General features: G+C 42.8%; 1 protein-coding gene across 1 annotated transcript in view; it reads right to left on the minus strand.

Moving 5' to 3' along the window:
* Nucleotides 1-21,330, minus strand: part of LOC126298239 (glutamate receptor ionotropic, NMDA 3A-like) — an 821,644-nt gene that overhangs the window by 532,923 nt on the left and 267,391 nt on the right. Inside the window, exon 5 of the mRNA XM_049989544.1 lies at nt 18,362-18,495. Within this exon, the coding sequence (XP_049845501.1) occupies nt 18,362-18,495 (134 nt within the window). The remainder of the gene's footprint in view (nt 1-18,361; nt 18,496-21,330) is intronic.

Here is a 21,330-nt window from a genome sequence, read left to right on the forward strand (position 1 = left end):
GCCCTTTTCCAATCCTTTGGAAAGCTTCGCTCTTCTAGAGACCTACGGCACACCGCTGCAAGAAGGGGGCAAGTTCCTTCGCGTACTCTGTGTAAAATCGAACTGCTATCCCATCAGGACCAGCGGCCTTTCCTCTTTTGAGCGATTTTAATTGTTTCTCTATCCCTCTGTCTTCTATTTCGATATCTACCATTTTGTTAACTGTGCGACAATCTAGAGAAGGAAGCACAGTGCAGTCTTCCTCTGTGAAACAGCTTTGGAAGAAGACATTTAGTATTTCGGCCTTTAGTCTGTCATCCTCTGTTTCAGTACCATTTTCCTCACAGTGTGTCTGGACATTTTGTTTTGATCCACCTACCGCTTTGACTTAGTACCAAAAATTTCTTAGGATTTTTTACCAAGTCAGTACATAGAACTTTACTTTCGAATTCATTGAAAGCCTCTCGCATAGCCCTCCTCACACTACATTTCGCTTCGCGTAATTTTTGTTTCTCTGCAAGGCTTTGGCTATGTTTATGTTTGCTGCGAAGTTCCCTTTGCTTCCGCAGCAGTTTTCTAACTCGGTTGTTGTACCACGGTGGCTCTTTCCCATCTCTTACGATCTTGCTTGGCACATACTCATCTAACGCATATTGTACGATGGTTTTGAACTTTGTCCACTGATACTCAACACTATCTGTACTTGAGACAAAACTTTTGTGTTGAGCCATCAGGTACTCTGTAATCTGCTTTTTGTCACTTTTGCTAAACAGAAAAATTTTCCTACCTTTTTTAATATTTCTATTTACGGCTGAAATCATCGATGCAGTAACCGCTTTATGATCGCTGATTCCCTATTCTGCATTAACTGATTCAAATAGTTCGGGTCTGTTTGTCACCAGAAGGTCCAATATCTTATCGCCACGAGTCGGTTCTCTGTTTAACTGCTCAAGGTAGTTTTCAGATAAAGCACTTAAAAATATTTCACTGGATTCTTTGTCCCTGCCACCTGTTATGAACGTTTGAGTCTCCCAATCTATATCCGGCAAACTAAAATCTCCACCCAGAACTATAACGTAGTAGGGAAATCTACTCGAAATATTTTCCAAATTATTCTTCAGGTGCTGAGCCACAACAGCTGCTGAGCCCGGGGGCCTATAGAGACATCCAATTACCATACCTGAGTCTGCTTTAACCGTGACCTTCACCCAAATCATTTCACAATTCGAATCTCCGTCAATTTCATTCGATACTATTGCACTTCTTATCGCTATAAACACGCCTCCCCCTTCACTGTCCAGCCTGTCTCTGCGGTATACATTCCAATCTGAGTTTAGGATTTCATTACTGTTTACATGTGGTTTCAGCCAACTTTCTGTCCCTAGTACTATATGGGCGTTGTGACAGTTTATTAATGAGAGCAGTTCTGGGACCTTTCTATAGACGCTCCTGCAGTTTACTATTAGCACATTAATATTGTTATTCCCTGTTGCATTTTGCCTACTCCTGCCTTGCCGCGTCTCAGGAGGCGTCTTGTCGGGTCTAGGGAGGGAATTCTCTAACCTAAAAAAACCCCATGTGCACTCCACACGTACTCCGCTACCCTCGTAGCCGCCTCCGGCGTGTAGTGCACGCCTGACCTATTCAGGGGGACCCTACATTTCTCCACCCGACAGCGGAGGTCGAGAAATTTGCACTCCAGCTCTCCGCAGAATCGTCTGAGCCTCTGGTTTAAGCCTTCCACTCGGCTCCAAACCAGAGGACCGCGATCGGTTCTGGGAACGATACTACAAATAGTTAGCTCTGATTCCACCCCGCGAGCAAGGCTTTCCGCCTTCACCAACTCCGCCAACCACCTGTACGAACTGAGAATGACCTCTGAACCCAGACGGCAGGAGTCATTGGTGCCGACATGAGCAACAATTTGCAGTCGGGTGCACCCAGTGCTCTCTATCGCCGCCGGTAGGGCCTCCTCTACATCTCGGATGAGACCCCCCGGCAAGCAGACAGAGTGAACACAGGCCTTCTTCCCCGACCTTTCCGCTATTTCCCTAAGGGGCTCCATCACCCGCCTAACGTTGGAGTTCCCAATAACTAATAAACCCCTCCCCCCGTGTGCCTGCTCGGACCTTGCTGAAGGAGCAGCCACATGTCCACTCACAGGCAGAGGGGGCGATGCCACACGGCCAGCCTCCACATTTACCCTCCGCCTCGTGCGGCGCGAACGCCGCTGAACCCGCCACTCCCCTTGGGGAGAGGGTGGCCCAACCGCGCCCCGTACCCGCGAAGATGTCTCGACAGCAGGAACAGTGGGTGAAGCATGTAACACCTGGGGTGTACCTTGCGACGCACCAGACTCCCCACTGCCGCTACACTCCGAGGCAGCAGCCTGAAGACGGCTGACCGCGGCCATCAACACGTTCAGCTGTTCGCGAACAGTGGCCAGCTCCTCCTGCGTCCGTACGCAGCAGTCACACATCCTATTCATCCTATCCAACAATATTTCAAGGCGGAGCTCACCAGTACTAAGAGGGACAGTCGTGGCATCTCTAAGTATTGATAGAAAAGTCGGCTGAATTTTTAAGGAGAAGTGCTTATTAATAGTAACGTGTGGAAAGTGCAATTAGGAAGAATAAAGCGTTCACGGCGGGACTCGGAAATGTTAATACGTTCGTACACGAGAACATACTTATCTTGTGAAAATTAATTGATTTGTGGAAAGATGAACTGTTTTAGCATTAGTGGTTTGGAGGATATCAGGGGCAGTATCACAAGCCGGAAAACAGTATACAGAAGGAGAATCGTGTGAATGTAGGAACAGTGTGGAAGACGACTGCTGCAGTATTGTTGCTATAATTCGCTACTACTTTAAGAAGACCTACTTCAGGACCACTGTTGAATATGCCGGGAAGGAGAACATACCGAAGAGGCATCGTACATTCCAGAACCAGTAGAGGGTGCAATTACACCGTGATTTGTTCGAGCAGCAAACCAGGCTATTTTTCGTAATACTGACGACAAAACAGAGACTGTGATTTGCGTGGAATTATACGTGGAAATGGACAGGTAGTGTTCTGTGCATCGAATTATGAGTTGTTTCGTTCAGTTTTAGACTAAATAGGGTAAGATCCAAGCTCCGACAGTTCGTTTTGAATTAACGTTAATAAATGGAAAGACTTCCATTTAAAAGCACCATTAAGCTGTCGCCCGTCGTTAATCTTAAAATCGTGTCCACAAAACGTATTAAACCAATATTTCCCATTCCGCACGCTTGTGGTAACAGTTAAAATTCCATTACCATGTGTGTATCAACATCATGATGAGCCAGAGCAGGTGTTTTATTTTAATTTTGGTGATCAGTTGTAATTAATGAGATAGCCATTGACACCTTGAAGCTGCAAAGCGATTTTCTGGAGCAACAGAGCGCCAGCTCCAGAGAATTTCTTTCACGATGTGGCAATATCAGTGATTTAGAAATCAACAAACATCCTTCATCTTTGTTGTTGCGTCATACAGGTAAGACCTCAGACGGAATACCATATTGAAGTGTACTAAATTAAAAGAAAAGTGTTAATATACCGCGTGATCAAAAAGTCAGTATGAATTTGAAAACTGAATCAATCACGGAATAATGTAGATAGAGAGGTACAAATTGACACACATGCTTGGAATTACATGGGGTTTTATTAGAACCAAAAAAATACAAACATTCAAAAAAGGTCCGACAGATGGCGCTTCATCTGATCAGAATAGCAATAATTAGCATAACAAAGTAAGACAAAGCAAAGATGATGTTCTTTACAGGAAATGCTCAATACGTCCACCATCATTCCTCAACAATAGCTGTAGTCGAGGAATAATGTTGTGAACATCACTGTAAAAATTGTCCGGAGCGATGGTGAGGCATTGGCGTCGGATGTTGCCTTTCAGCATGCCTAGAGATGAAGGTCGATCAAGATACACTTACGACTTCAAGTAACCCCAAAGCCAATAATCACACGGACTGAGGTCTCAGGACCTGGGAGACCAAGCATTACGAAAGTGACGGCAGAGCACACGATCATCACCAAACAACGAGTGCAAGAGATCTTTCACGCGTCTAGCAATACTTTTTTTGTGATTCTAATAAAACTCCATGTCATTCCAAGCGCGTATGTAAATTTTTACCTCTCTATCTACGTTATTCAGTGGCTTTTTACGTTTTCTAATTTATACTGACTTTTTGATCACCCGGTACATAAAAACTGTTACTGAAATAACAGATTTTTGTTATATTAACATATAGTAGAGAAAGACGATAGTACTTCTCTCAAACACACAAGATTAAAAACAGAACTTGTTCTGAAATGTACTACAATCAATTAACTCGGGTTAAGATACATAGACGAAAATGCAACCAGCCATTACGATAGTCAACATCTGTTATTTCATTAGATGTGGATAAATTAGGCTACACCGATCTGTTAACGCAAATCAGTAAATCAATCCTGTCCACTAATTCTGTACATAATCATTCCACAAAATATAGCTGAGTTACTGTACTTGCTCATATAACCACTTTCAATAGCTAAATAATTATCATTACAGTAACTAGGTCTAGTGTTTGTATATTTAAACCTAATTATCTATTTAGTTGTATTCATTGTTTTGTAAAAGTGATTTTGAGTGCGTGTTTTTGATTAAGTTGATCATCTTAATCAGGTACAAAGAGAAAACCTGGTCGCCAGACAATTCCATAGATACGTTTGTTCTGACTGTAAGCATTCTACGTTAAGAGGAGTGTGGAATTTCGAGTTAATGTTGATTAGCAAGATGCTGTTGTGGCCACGTTATGTACTGAGGTATTAAGTATCTGTTACCTTCTTGTGAACTCGTGTCATCAAAGCATTATGTACAACGTGGGAAAAATACTGCTCTCGCTCACTCCTGTTAATTACCGTTGGGATTATCGTAGAGAATGTCAATGTCTTACAAGATCCATTAACATTTGTAAAATTGTCTTAACCAAACCAGAAGCTGTTATGATAGTTGGCGACAACGAAATTAGAGCTGTTAGGACTGTTTTATCATAACGATGAAATTGTAAAAGTATTCTTCCCGTCTGGGTCACAGATGTTCTTAAGTGTTGCCTTCCGTAATGTAATCAGGGAGTAGTTTGGTGAGAAGATACTCTGACTAATCCATCCACCGCTTGGTCGGAGAGGGCAGAGAACGATGGTTGCCTTGACTTTCTCCTTCAGTACCACAGCCACTCCAGATGTCGTATTCCAGTTGTTGGCACAGGTGCCTATCCTATTGAGTCTTCTGGGTCTCTGGTAGTTTAGTATATATTTTTCTTTAGCTCTTCGACGAACTATTACATTTCTGTTCTTCTCCGCCTCTCTTCGAGATCTTTGGCAAATTCTTCTAGTGGTTTTTCCTTCGGCTCACGACATGGAAAGCTCTTGGTTTCACTTTATTTCAGGTAGGTTCTGCATTTTCCTAGTTAAGATACTTTTTCTACATGCTCCTTGAAATAAGACCGTAAGAAAATGAAACCTATTATCGACACTACCGTTCACCATATCAAAGCTGAAAAAAGCTGCTTCAGACAACAGAATCTCGCAATTAGAATTTCTTGACGTCAAACATTTCTATATAACATGTGAGACTGGCTTTTTGTATTGAAGACGATTATATTATTGTCACAAGAAATTGCGTAGCGTTGAACTTCCAGATTGCTTTAATGCGACGTCTATATTGATTGGTGAACAGATCTCGTTGTCAAACGTTTTTATCATTATGAAGTATAGTTCCTTTACTATCTCTTGACGACAATCTCATAGACATCATTCATCCTACAGCGCCATAAGCTGGATATAGCATTTACATCCGCTGCTGTTATATATCCACATCTACTTCTTTACGTAAGCTGTGTTATGTCCATGTTCTATCGCTGCCTTGACATACGTGAGAAATTTTAATTGACGTATCCGTGTGATAGATAACCACAGTTTTTGCTTTAGCATTTTGGTACCCAGTGACAGTTACTTAACCTCTTAATACCGTTTCTGAAAGCATGTTACATCCTCGCCCAGTGCCCTGCATATATTTCGTGAATCTGTCACAGCCTAAGCATTGTACATTGCAATAAGTTGTAAAATTTCTATACTCCTACGTGTGTATGAATGTACGAGGATGTAATGCCTTCGAATTTTTTACGTGAACACCATTAAAGCTTTTTAATAAAAGAAACCTTATTAACATTCGATATCCTTATTATTCGTCTATTTACACGAAATATTGTAGCGGAAAACATGGCGGTGTGCGTGAGAAACAGCGTGCTGTAATCGAGTTTCAAATTCAAAGAGTTCGTGCACACATTAAGCCCCCTGTCCTTCAGCATGACAATGCCAGACCACGCACGAGCGCTGCGATATCTGCAACAATCCGACGTCTTGGGTTCACAGCCATCGATAATTCTCCATGCAGTCCCGACTTGGACCCTTCGCTTTTCATCTGTTTCCACAACATGAAGAACACCTTCGAGGACTTCACTTTGATCGTAATGAAGCGGTGGAAGCAGTGGTGTGGTAGCGGCTCTGTAAACAAATTCAAATATCCTACAAAATCAAATATCAAGAAACTGGTCTCTCCTTGGGACAAATGAGTTCATCGTTAGGGTGACTATGTTGAGAAATAAATATGACAACATGAGGAATAAAGATGTAGAATTTTAATAACATTTATTTTATTTGAAAAGCTTTAACAATTTTCACATAAAAATTCGGTGGCATTACTTTTCAGTAGGCACTCGTATGAATGAAAAATTTAGGTGCGTTTGGGTCCAATATAGTCACTTCTATTCGCTGCGAACTCCCTTGTAGGACTGCAGACGTTATCGGCCAGTTCTTTTTTTTTTGTATTTAGAGCGACATAATGGGATCTGTTGGGTGGGAAGTCTTGAGTCCAATCAAGAATTTCTTTTGTTACTCCGTATGTACGTATTTAGCTTAGAAGGCGACGATGAGCTTCTCATCGCAGTCGTTTTGGAAGTCAAGAAACAAAACTGTTGTGCGGATAAATCTGGGACATACGTTATTGTCCGAGAAGTTCTCCCCTCTGAGGAACGGTGAACTTCACCTCCATGAAGACTTTTGCGTTCAGTACGCAACGATATCTCAGATCTCTTCACTGAGTCTCAAAGCACCAACTGTTATGAAACCTTTAGACAAATAATTAATTGAGGTTTATATATTATAATAATGGATTTTTAGTGTCGCTACTTTACATGTGGTAACTTTGAGCAACATTACTGTTTTGACACGCGCAACTCTCTCATCACTGCTTTTTATGGTGAATTATCGAAATTTTTGTGATTTTTCTCTGTTTTGAGCAAACCGATTGATTCGCATATGACCAAAGGTATTTAGGGAAGCAGAAATCTACCTTCCATTTTACGCATATCCGAGAATCTAACAATATTTTTTTTTGGTTGCTTTTGCCAGTGTTCGGCTCCGGAGAAAAATTGAAGTCGTTAACGAGAAGTAGGAGGTGGCTTTGGGAAACGTGTTGGTTTGTATGATAAACGACACAAAAAGTATCGAAAGGAGACCTTTGAAACGAGGCCAATAGTCACTTTTCTATTGTGTGGCCAGCTTCTGCCTACCGCTAATGGCATTCTTATCGCCCTTCGATTTACCTGCGCTTATCGAATCTCAGTTACTACGCGATTTGGGTCACCGCGCCAGCTTTGTGGGAAAATGCTTACTTCAATAGCTACGAGGTAAAGGTGATCGAGCAGCTGTTGAATGGCAGACGGAAGACGGGTCGTAACCGTTGCTACAATCTAGGTTGTAAAATGCTGTACCACACAACGGGCGAAACGACGGCATTTGCGATCGTTTGAAACGAAAATGAAGTTCTTTGAAAGTAGCCAGGTTTCCAAGGTACTTCTCCTGCATATATGGCGTGACTGCGCTTGCTCAACAAGATAAGAATACTGAGGAGAACTCGAGCTGTGGCGGAATGTAACGTTGAAGGCTAGAGAAGTCGACAGAGTATCTAGAGAGGCAAGCTAATGCTTGGTAGATTTAACTGATCTTGTACAGTGTTCATTCTTCCAACGTGTTTACCCGGATTCGTGGAACAGTAAGTTAATATTCACTGACAGCACTCAGCAGAGGTTCATCGTGTATAAACATAGAATATAATATTTAGATATCACTACACTTAGATATATAGTAAATGACACAGATAGTTATATCAGAATCTTTAATTGGAAGAGGTGTATAAGTTCCTGACATTTTTCTAAAACGAATCCCGCGACAGTCGTTGTTTCTCCTGCATACACGAACACTGCTTTATCATTTTCAACGGACAGTGTATTTTATCCTAAAAGAAAACAAAGAACAGTTAAAATCTGACACCGCAGCCGCTCCGAGAAAATTAGAGACGAATTTCATTATTATTTGGAAAAGAACAGATCAGGAACTTTGTTTGAGATATCTGAAAAGCACGTGGCAGAGAAGTGTGCACTAAGCAGACTTAAACAAGGTTACTTGACAAGAAGGCGTATTTTTTTAACAGAAGGTTCCCATGGTGTTTGATTTTTGATTCTCGGACAGCGACCTTCTGCTATTGCGCAGTGTTCTGTGTGCTGAAACAGCCGTCAAACGCCTGAAATATAACGCCCTGTAGCACATGGAATTATGAGGATATTTCTGTCCGTGTTAACCGCTTGCCATGTGTCACCTATACAGAACGACCTACTTGTCACATTCTAGCTCAGGCAGTCCACACAGTAGAGTAACTGATTTGTTGCCTCCTAAAAATGTAGTAAACATAATAACTCTTAGAGAAGCCTTTTTATTTAGATATCGGCAAATATGTTTGTTTCTCTAATGAGCTAATAAAGTAAGTGAACAGCCAACGTTTATAACGATTCACATTTTCATTCTGCAGATGACGCCCAAATTTTGTGTTACAGTCATCTCTAGTCACAAGTACACTATTGGAAAATAAAAGTGAAGGGCTTTAAAGAAATGTAACAAAAGTGATATATACTTTGGCGGGTCAGTGACAGGGCACACTAAAGGTATTAATTCAAACCACTGTGGTGTGGCAGTTGCAAGACGTAAGCAGTGAGCAAAAAAACACTGAGCTGATGACTGAATTTAAGTTACAGAGCATCGTAACAGGTTAGTGCTATAGACTTGTTAGTGCGACATAAACTAACACGATTCGATAAATCATCAGAATTTCAGCTAAGTGCTTGCAGGGAAAGGCTGGTCGTTCGGAGCAACTGTGCATCGCATTGCGTGTGAGACGTTATCTTTCTCTTCGTGGTAATTAAGGGTGCGAGTATTCGTTGTATTGAAGACAGCTACACACTGATTCACACATGGACCGTCTCATCGTACCGCACCATCGAACATAGTGTGACTTAGAACAATGTTGCACTTAATGTAAGAGTCAATATATTCAAAAAGCATTTTATGGACTATAGATGATGACAAGAATACCGTCACGAGGCTTCTCCTCACACTTTATTGACTACTAGTAAGCGTCCGACGTTTTAGCTGAAGGCGCAACTGAAAGGCAGGCAGAAGTGGAATGGGTAGCTTCCCGTCACCGACGATGTCTTAAAGACGAAGCACGTCCTCGGACTGGGGAAGCATAGGGAAGAAAGCTCAGCCGCCCACTTAAAAAAAAAACCATCCTGGTATTCCCCTGAAGTTTTTAAGGGGCAACACCGACAATCTAAACCCGATTGTGTTTGAATCACCGTCCTCCAGCATGCGAGACCAGTGTCCTGAACACCACGTCACCTCAGTCTGTAGGTGCCGATGCACTGATAGATGACGCACAGTCGTGTTCAGTTATAAGACCGTATTCTGACTTAGTGACACTGACGGTCTTCTGCGAGAGCGGCGTTGGCCAGAAGAGCGGTGACTACTGGAGTGTATAAGGCAGCGAAATACTATACTGGTGCGAAAATCTTAAGGACGAAAGTAACTTTCCCATTGCGCGTCACTGCTAAGTAACACAGTTCGATGAAACTGGGAACATGCAGACAAAAAAAAAAAAAATACTACAGTTTTGCACAGAAGGTAATTGAAAGGAATACGCAATGAGACGAACAGAAATTACTCTTTTATTTAAAGCAGTAAGTACACTGAAGGCCCCTGGACATTACAAAAGGCGGGACATGGTTCTTAATAGGTTGCGTGATCACCACGGACAGGAATGCATACTCTTCAACATGCTCCCATTCTTGCCAAAAATTTGGTAAAGAGTTCTTGGCATAGGGCGTCCCAATCTTCCACCGTCGCGAATGACGATCACTGGATCGCCGTTGGTGCATGTGGACGTGCTGGAATAGGTTCAAAATGGTTCAAATGGCTCTGAGCACTATGGGACTTAACATCTGTGGTCATCAGCCCTCTAGAACTTAGAGCTACTTAAACCTAACTAACCTAAGGACATCATACACATCCATGCCCGAGGCAGGATTCGAACCTGCGACCGCAGCAGTCCCGCCGTTCCGGACTGCGCGCCTAGAACCGCTAGACCACCACGGCCGGCGCTGGAATAAGTCTCCTCAACGCATCCCATTCGTGCTTGATGAGATTTTAAGTCGGTAGAACGGGAGGCCGGTCCATTCGCCGAATATTCTCTTTTTTCAAGAGCTCTTACACCTGCGTAGGTCTATGCCGTCTCACAGTGTCATCCATAATAATCAAGTCAGGGCTGAATGAACCCACATGAGGAAGAACAGCGTCATAATAATGTTGATCGGCGTCAACGTTATTGTGACACCTTACTCCTTCCCCATGGTCGTCTTTTCAGGGTGCATTCGGCTTCTACTTCTTTTTTACGGATGACAATAGGCGGCCGCATCGAATAACACAGGTGATGGAGAGGATATTTGGCGCATGATCTGGCCTACCTCTTCCCCGCGAATTAAATACTTTCGAGGACGTTTGGCATGCTTTTGAAAGACGTATTGCAGTACGGCCACATACACTACCGATCATCCAGCAGTTGTCAGCCGCAGTAGTGGGAGGAATGGGACGCTCTACGGCAAGAACTCCTTACCAAGGTTGTGCCTAGCGTGGGATCTCGTTGTAGAACATGCATTGCCGTCCGTGGTGGTCACCCAACCTATTAACTAACATTCCCCACCTTTTGTAATGTCCAGGAGGACATCATAAATCGTCCTGCTTGTAGTGTAATTATTCTCTTTGAATAAAAGTTTCATTTCTGTTCGTCTCATTGCTAATGTGTTTCAGTTACTTTTTTATATTATACTGCAGTAGTTGTTTATATGTACTGTCCAAGTTTCAAAAAAAATGGTTCAAATGGGTCTGAGCACTAAGGGAATTAACATATGAGGTCATCAGTCCGCTAGACTTAGAAGTACTTCAAACTAACTAACCTAAGGACATCACACACATCCATGCCCGAGGCAGGATTTGAACCTGCGACCGTAGTAGTCACGCGGTTCCGGCCTGAAGCGCCCAGAACCGCTCCACCACCGCTGCCGGCGGTTCAAGTTTCATCATGTTATGTTATTTCACAGTGACTCGTCATGCGAAAGCTACTTTGTCCTTACTTTTCGCCACTTATGTACATCACCTCTAGACGTCATGGTACAAAGGGCCATTACCTTTAGTTTTTACTGAGTAAGCATGCAGATCGTCATCCAGCCAAATCCTCTATTGTTTTACATCGTGAAGGAGATGCCTTCCCTTACGGAATAGGACCACGATGGTTGTAACAATCAAGTACGTATGTGACAAGATTTAAGACATCTAGTTCTGTCTACATTATCGAAATATCTGTTGACCAGTTATAATAACTGTAACTAACAAACTAAATGTAGCAGCCTATACTTCTATGGTAGTCTCTACGAACGCGGTGCAAACCTGCATTGTTTCTAGAGAAGGCCATAAAAGACACTGTGACTGTCGTCGAAGAAAATCTGTCCGAACATGGATGTCCCTCTGATTACTATATCATACATTTGTTGTTGTTCTTTTTGCTATGGTTGTTTTGATCTTCAGTCCGTAGACAAGTTCACCGCGCGAGGTGGCACAGTCGTTAGCACACTGAACTTGCATTCAGGAGGACGACGGTTCGTGCCTGCGTCCGACCATGCACATTAAGTTTTTCAATGATTCCCCTAAATCGCCACAGGCAAATGCCCGGATGGTTCCTCTGGGAAGAGCACGGCCGATTTGCTTCCCCATCCTTAAAATAATCCTAGCTTGTGCTCCATCTCTAACGACGTTGTTGTCGATGAGGTGTTAAAGCTTAATCTTCCTGTCTTCCGTCCTTCAGAGTCAGGTTTAACGCAGCTTTCCGCTCTGGTGTATGCTGTGAGAGCCTTTTCATCTTTAAACAATTAGTGTATCCTACTTTGATTTCATCATGCTCACTATAATCAAGCCTTGATCTCATTCTTCAACGTTTACACACCACATATTCTCTGAGTTACCAAATTCGCGATGCCTCAATATATGTCAAATTAACCAATCCCTTCTTTAAGTGGAACTGGGCCATACATTTACTTTCTGTCAAACTCGATTCTGGAATTTTTCATTAGTTAGTTGATCTACCGATCTAATTTTAAGCATTCTTTTACAATACCGCATTTGAAAAACTTCTTTCTTTTCTTGACTGACCTGCTTATCATCCACGTTTCACTCCCGTACTCCATACAAATACCTTCAGAACAGACTTCCTAACATTTAAATTCATGTTAGATGTTAAAAATTGCTATTTTTTCTTGCTACAGCCAGTTTGCTTCTTATACTCTCCCTACTTCACCAGATGCTTTCTCTGCCCATACAGCAAATGGCTCCTTTTGGTGTTTAGTATCTAATCTTATTCTCTCAGCATCACCTGATTTAAAGCAATAACATTGATTAACTTCGGGCAAAGGATACAGCTCTGTGACAATTCCTCCTCAAATACTGCTTTTCTTTTACATCATTTGACTATTAGAACTGCAGTATGGTTTACGTACAAGTCGTAAGTATCCTCTCATACCCTGTGTTTCATACAGTTAACAGCCTTAACAATAAGCGAATAAAATGTCATTCGGGACTTAATTTTTCATTTCTTAGTAACGTTTAAATAGTGAAATTTAGTTATAAATAAGGTTGTGGTCATCGCCAGCGCTTACATATATATTGGAATAGCTTGACTCCTTCATTATTATAAAGGACAGAGAAGCCAGACATGTTTAAAATTCACTTACTGCAACTGTAGATCGTCTTCTGGCGCACTTGTTAGCTGACATTTGATTTTTACCTATTCAAACCTGAAGCTACATGCGGTAAATAAAAGGTTTCAATTTAATTTCATTACGTTGGAAAAGCTATTTGTCTTACAACTAAACGGAACTCTCACGGTCTCGTCCTACGTGCTACCACAACAGCACTTGTAACGAAGGAAAATCTGTGATCTTGACACAGCAGCAGCAACACACTTTTTTTTCAGATTACTACATGTTTTGCTCTCAAATTTTCGTCCAGTGCAGACCAACTGGAAACGCCCATTATGCAGCGTCTAACATAACGATACGTCATCCGGTAACGCTACACGCCATCGTGGTTATAGTTCCGACTCCTCCTCTTAGACAAAGTTAGTTTGTAAGGAGACGGACCGCATGCAGACGCGGTTGGCGCCAATTAACGCCCTGAATGCTCTGAGGCACATTACTAATAGCTCCGTTTGCTGCAGGAATTGGCCCCTACAACTTCGACGCCCTGAAGTGCCGTTCGCTGAAGTTTCCAGTTCTGAGTCCAGATCGTCAATTTGTTCTTCAGAACAACTTCTACAATGCCTCGAAGTTACGTATCGTATTGTTACACTCCGCATTCTTGTAATCTTTAGTCCCAAGACTGGTTTCATACGGCTTACAAATTAAGTCTGTGCAAGCCTCATTATCTCTACATAATTACTGTGAAATACACTAACGGAAAAAAGTGCTAGCACCAAGGAGGAGTTATGCGATATAAATGAAAGATGTTATGCGTTTTTCTATATTTGAAAGATGATATCTACTAAAATTTCGCGCTAGTCGCATAAGAGTGGCGCTAGTAGCGCCACTATGAGGATGCAAATAAGGTTTGCTTTAAATACACGCTGTAACGGTCGTGGGCATTGGTTACCATTGAGATTGGATGTGGTGAGATGGCGTTAGTCAATATTGCCGTTAAGGCGACAAATACGCCACTATCGAGACCTTACTGAGTTTGAACGAGGTCGTGTAACAGGGCTACGTCAAGCTGGATGTTCCTTCTTCAATACTTCACAAAGACTCAGCACGACTGCAATCACTGCTGGTAGTGGTGGTCATGAGAATGTGTGGTTGCTACGAAACCGGACTCCGCTCGACCACGTGGCACTATCGAGAAGGAAGAGCATCGTGTTCCGTGTATGGCTCCAGCGCATCGTACCGCATCTACAGCAGCAGTTTGAGCAGCCGCTGCCACCACAGTGACACAACAAACTGTTACAATTCGGTTACTTAGCCGACCGAAGTGGCCGAGCGGTTCTAGGGGCGTCAGTCCGGAACCGCGCGACTGCTACGGTCGCAGGTTGGAATCCTGCCTCGGGCATGGATGTGTGTGATGTCCTTAGGTTAGTTAGGTTCAAGTACAGGGTGATTCAAAAAGAATACCACAACTTTAGGAATTTAAAACTCTGCAACGACAATAGGCAGAGCTAAGCACTATCTGTTGGCGAATTAAGGGAGCTATAAAGTTTCATTTAGTTGTACATTTGTTCGCTTGAGGCGCTGTCGACAAGGCGTCAGCGTCAGTTGATGCTAAGATGGCGACCGCTCAACAGAAAGCTTTTTGTGTTATTGAGTAAGGCAGAAGTGAATCGACGACAGTTGTTCAGAGTGCATTTCGAACGAAGTATGGTGTTAAACCTCCTGATAGGTGGTGTATTAAACGTTGGTATAAACAGTCTACAGGGAATGGGTGTTTGTGCAAAGGGAAAAGTTATGGATGGTCGAGAACGAGTGATGAAAATGTAGCACGCATCTAGCAAGCATTTGTTCGCAGTCCAGGAAAATCGACTCGCAGAGCTAGCAGAGAGCTGCAAATTCCACAATCAACTGTATGGAGAGTCCTACGAAAAAGGTTACCTGAACGTCAACTACCCGAGGCGATGGATCGCCCGCCAGGCAGCCCGTGACAGAGCACTTCATCACTGGCCTCCAAGAAGCCCTGATCTTACCCCCTGCGATTTTTTCTTATGGGGGGTATGTTAAGGATATGGTGTTTCGGCCACCTCTCCCAGCCACCATTGATGATTTGAAACTAGAAATAACAGCAGCTATCCAAACTGTTACGCCTGATATGCTACAGAGAGTGTGGAACGAGTTGGAGTATAGGGTTGATATTGCTCGAGTGTCTGGAGGGGGCCATATTGAACATCTCTGAACTTGTTTTTGAGTGAAAAAAAAACCTTTTTAAATACTCTTTGTAATGATGTAGAACAGAAGGTTATATTATGTTTCTTTCATTAAATACACATTTTTAAAGTTGTGGTATTCTTTTTGAATCACCCTGTAGTTCTAAGTTCTAGGGGATTGATGACCTTAGATGTTAAGTCCCATAGTGCTCAGAGCCATTTGAACCATTTTTTTGGTTACTTCAAGGACAGTGCCGAGCCAGATGCCTTGCAGCATGAATTCCACTGAACCCCAACCACCGCCATTTGCGACTTCAGCGGTGTCAAGTGAGAGCTCATTGAGAGGCCAGTTGAGTGCCTGCAACCTACATGTCTGCGTGTTCGACACACAGAACATACACCAGGATTGATGGTCTGGGACGCGATTTCATATGGCAACATGAGCACTCTCGTGGTTATCCCACGCTTCCAGGGACTGCAAATATGTACGTCACTCCAGTGATTCGACCTTTTGCACTGTCGTTCAGCAATAGCACTGCAGGTGGTGTTTTCCAACAGAATTACGCTTTCTCACATACCGTTATTATTTCATTGCTGTACGGTTATTATTTTTTGGAGTTGAGATTTTTTCCATCAGTAGAATCATTTGAATCTACTTACTGTAGTCAAGGGTTGATCTTTATTCACATTTTTTACCCCCATCCTTATCTCCATTACTAAATTACGATCTTTCGTCTCTCAGGATGTGACCAATAAATGGACTCCTTTTGTTATCAAGTGTTGCCATAAATTTCTTTCTTCCGCTATTAGATTCAGTACATCTGTTTTAACTATCCGATCTAGACGTCTAGTGTGCAGTAATAGTCTGTAGCACCTCATTTCAAAAGGTTTAGTTTTCCTCTTTACTACCCAGTTTATCGTCCACGTTTCACTTCTGTACAAGACATCTACCTTCAGTAAATATTAACTAATATTTAAATTTATATTCGATGATAACTTATTCACCCTTTTTTAGAAACAGTCCTCTTGCTGTTGCCAGTCTCCTTTTTACGAGTATATCATCTCTACCTGTGCCATAGCCAGTTATTTTGCTGGGAAAAATAGCGAAACTCATCTAATACTTTTACACTCTATTTAATCAAGTTTAATGTAAAAGCATTACCAAAACTGTTAGATCGAGACAAGTATCACTCTTTCACTGAGCATGGGAGTTATGCCATCCAGATTTTGTAACTGTAAGCATATCGAATCACTGACGAAATTGTTGATTAATAGCTGTGCTAGACTGTAATAACGAAGGGAATTGTTACTAAAGGAATTTTCCGGAGATAGATTTCGTCTTCCGTGTGTTCATTAGTTATCCATTTGGGAAGCAACTTCTACGTCTCAGCCGGCCGCTGTGGCCGAGCGCTTGTAGGTGCTTCAGTCCGGAACCGCGCTGCTGCTACGGTCACAGGTTCGAATCCTGCCTTTGGCATGGATGTGTATGATGTCCTTAGGTTAGGTAGCTTTAAGTAGTTCTCAGTCTAGGGGACTGATGACCTCAGATGTTAAGTCCCATAGTTCTTAGAGACATTTGAACCATTTTTCACCTCAATTTTCTTCCTGAGATCTCATGGACGATTCTCTCAGGACTGTCGTCTTAGCAAGAAAACCCCATGAATTCCAGCCTCTGCGACATCACAGTCAATTCGATATCTGTCCCGTTTCCTTCGATATTATGACGAAAAATAAGATGGACAGGTTCACTGGAATGCTTCACCAAAATTTTGATTTTCATTCCACCCTAATTTTGGGAACAAATTATGTAATTTTAAATCATAATGTAAGCAATGTAGCTACAGAATTTCTCATGTTCGTAGTAGTGTTGTTTGAAATTTGGACGATTAATTGATTTCTATCTACTAGATAAAACATAAGATTTCACACAGAATTTTCGCACATTGGTGATTAATAAGTACATAAGGAATAAGGCGATGCTAAAACAATTATAAAAATATTCCTTTGATATGCAGATAACTGACTACTGGTGAAAAATATCAATTTTCACTGAGTCTTGTGGCTCGACAAGGCAGCTACAAATAGCTTCATTGCCAAACAATAAGAACTGAAAAATCCTGTTCTCAAGTAAACAAATGAAATTTAAATAAAAAATCCAAGGCATGATGCTTGTGTAGGCCCAGACTTAACACTGTAATTTCATCATTTTATGAACGTTTCTGAGGCTTTGATTATTCTGTTATGAAGGGGGCCACATGTTGTCAAGATTGCTTCGAATTCGCTGCGCAGGTTCCGGAACCCTTTCTCATTCTCGATACAGTCCCTTTCTCTCCCTACGCAGTATCCATATTTTAGGAGCCCTGAAGAAAGATATTCGTGACCGCCCATTTACTTCGAACAAATAAGAGTGCACGCAAGGGTCCATTAATGATTTCTTAGGCAACCGCAAACATTGTGTGTATTGCACTTTTGTGGCTGGACAAACTGTTACTTCCTCTGCAAGATGCTACTCTCATTGTTTAGCTTACAATAGCCCTTATTGTACTACGACAGTCTAATTCCCCTGATGGAAGAGGTGTCTTTGGTGGTATGAAGGGTAACGTGATAACATGGTGCTCCAGCTCACTGCTCTCCTGAGTGAGGAGCTATAAGTACAGACAAAACATTAGCACTTACCTGGTGTGTGTCAAGTGTGCTTTCAGCCAATGAAACCTACATTGTCAAAAATCTTTTATCTCCACCTCCAAGTGAGGATTCCTCTCGTGGAACGCATTTCTGGCCATATGGCCACATAACCTATTTTTCTCCTTAGCTTCTCCGGCATAGTTTCCAGCAGTTTGTGCTCTCTTAGCAAAATTACCCTGTAGATTAGCCAGGAGCTATTGAAATGACACAGATTTAAGTAGTCGTTAGCTCCAAGTATGGGAAGATACTTGACATGCAGAGAGAGACTGCTACGACTTACTTGAGCTGCGCTATGCCCTCCTGGACGTCCCGCACGGAGAAGCGCTGCATGTGCTGCCACAGTAGCTGGTTGGCCTTCTGCACGTAGTACTCGGCAGCCGACGCCCGCGGGGCTCCCACGCGTTGGCTCAGCAACTGCAACCAACCACACTCCACTGCCCTCTGGTACACAGCAGCCTACTTCTGTTACATGTACACTATTAGCTACACTACTGACGATAAAAATTGCTACACCAAGAAGAAATGCAGATGATAAACGGGTAATCATTGGACAAACATATAATACTGGAACTGACATGTGATTACATATTCACGCAACTTGGGTGCATAGATCTGAGAAATCAGTACCCAGAACAACCACCTCTGGCCGTAATAACAGCCTTGATACGCCTGGGAATTGAGTCAAACAGAGCTTGGATGGCGTGTACAGGTACAGCTGCCGATGCAGCTTCAACACGATACCACTGTTTATCAAGAGTAGTGACTGGCGTATTGTGACAAGCCAGTTGCTCGGCCACCATTGACCAGACGTTTTCAGTTGGTGAGAGATCTGGAGAATTTCTGTATCCATAAAGGCCCGTACAGAACCTGCAACATGCAGTCGTGCATTATCCTACTGAAATGTAGGGTTTCGCAGAGATCGAATGAAGGGTAGAGGCACGGGTCGTAACACATCTGAAATGTAACGTCCACTGTTCAAAGTGCCGTCAATGCGAACAAGAGGTGACCGAGACGTGTAACCAATGGCACCCTATATCATCACACCGGGTGATACGCCAGTATAGCGATGACGAATACACGCTTCCAATGTGCGTTAACCGCGATGTCGCCAAACACGGATCCGACGATCATGATGCTGTAAACAGAACCTGGATTCATCCGAAAAAATTACACTTTGCCATTCGTGCACACAGTTTCATCGTTGAGTACACAATCGCAGGCGCTCCTGTCTGTGATGCAGCGTCAAGGGTAACCGCAGCCATCGTCTCCGAGCTGATAGTCCATGCTGCTGCAAACGTCGTCAAAGTGTTCATGCAGATGGTTGTTGTCTTGCAAACGTCCCCATCTGTTGACTCAGGGATCGAGACATGGCTGCACGATCCGTTACAGCCATGCAGATAATATGCCTGTCATCTCGGTTGATAGTGATACGAGGCCGTTGGGATCCAGTACGGGGTTTCGTATTACCCTCCTGAACCCACCGATTCCATATTCTGCTAACAGTCATTGGATCTCGACTGACGCGAGCAGCAATCGCGATACGGTAGTCCGCAATCCCGATAGGCTATAATCCGGACACTTTGCCATTCGTGCACACAGTTTCATCGTTGAGTACACAATCGCAGGCGCTCCTGTCTGTGATGCAGCGTCAAGGGTAACCGCAGCCATCGTCTCCGAGCTGATAGTCCATGCTGCTGCAAACGTCGTCAAAGTGTTCATGCAGATGGTTGTTGTCTTGCAAACGTCCCCATCTGTTGACTCAGGGATCGAGACATGGCTGCACGATCCGTTACAGCCATGCAGATAATATGCCTGTCATCTCGGTTGATAGTGATACGAGGCCGTTGGGATCCAGTACGAGGTTTCGTATTATCCTCCTGAACCCACCGATTCCATATTCTGCTAACAGTCATTGGATCTCGACTGACGCGAGCAGCAATCGCGATACGGTAGTCCGCAATCCCGATAGGCTATAATCCGACCTTTATCAAAGTCGTAAACGTGATGGTACGCCTTTCTCCTCCTTACACGAGGCATCACAACAACGTTTCACCAGGCAACGCCGGTCAACTGCTGTTTGTGTATGAGAAATCATTTGTAAACTTTCCTCATGTCAGCACGTTGTAGCCACCGGCGCCAGCCTTTTGTGAATGCTTTAAGAAGCTAATAATTTGCATATCACAGCACTTCTTCCTGTCGGTTAAATTTCGCGTCTGTAGCACGTCATCTTCGTGGTGCAGCAATTGTAATGGCCAGTATTGTATTTATTACCTCTAGTCATTTCATTCTCGTACTATCCCTTGCTCATCCAGTAAACGTGTCATCAGACTAAACTGATCGAAGGATATCGTTATTGCCGATTCATTACGAACTGAAGATGTTCGATCATCTCGTAGTAATTATGTGAAGTTCAAGGCCGTTGCTACAAAGATTCCGCTGTATAGATTTCTTCATTGGTTTAAACCGGACTGGTGAGCTTATTCGCAAGAAATTGATGCTATTTCTCTGACTTGCATTAATTTCAGCTCAAACAACAATTTTTTTCATTGTTTCCCCAAGAAGTACTATGCCGATGCTGATGAATGATAGCTGTTCTATTACCTGAGTACTGTGAAGTGTCTTGTCGTCTGTGTGTCATCGTGAATAATTAAGAAAATGAAAGAAAGTAAAAGGTGGAACTGGTTATTACCAAATGACAAACCCTTTTAGAAGTGTCAAGAAAACCACGGAGTTCAACTGTAAAAAATGTCAGCCAGTCAAGTAATACCTTAGACGCGCCCCTTGTATCCAGTACTTTGAAATATATTTTCATTATCTGACCTAATTTCGCATTCTACATCTTAACATCGGCCCTGGACACCCACTTCCAGGTCGTGACCACTCGACCGTCTGTACACACCATTCCATCATATTCTTGTTGCATAGGACTAGAAATGTGCATCAAAGCAGCCACTCCATATCCTACCAGTCCCATGTAGAGCGTCAAGCATGGAGCCATTGGTTCCTTCGCCTGTGCTGGTCAGTTTTAATTGCTGGCATTCCACGATCAGTGATTCTCAATCTGACAATGAGTACCTCCTGAGGAGATACAGAAAATTTTCTGACGGTTGAAAGGAAAAAGAGTTCAGTTATGGCTTACTCATCACTCTAAAAGCAAGTGTATTTTTAAGTGGTCACCAAGTAGAGTGAAATCCATTTAGAAACGCATATTAAAATTCACTTCAAAAATTTGTTCACAAAATTCTGTAC

This window comes from Schistocerca gregaria, chromosome X (genome assembly GCF_023897955.1).
Source record: "Schistocerca gregaria isolate iqSchGreg1 chromosome X, iqSchGreg1.2, whole genome shotgun sequence".
Classification (NCBI taxonomy): Eukaryota; Metazoa; Arthropoda; class Insecta; order Orthoptera; family Acrididae; genus Schistocerca; species Schistocerca gregaria.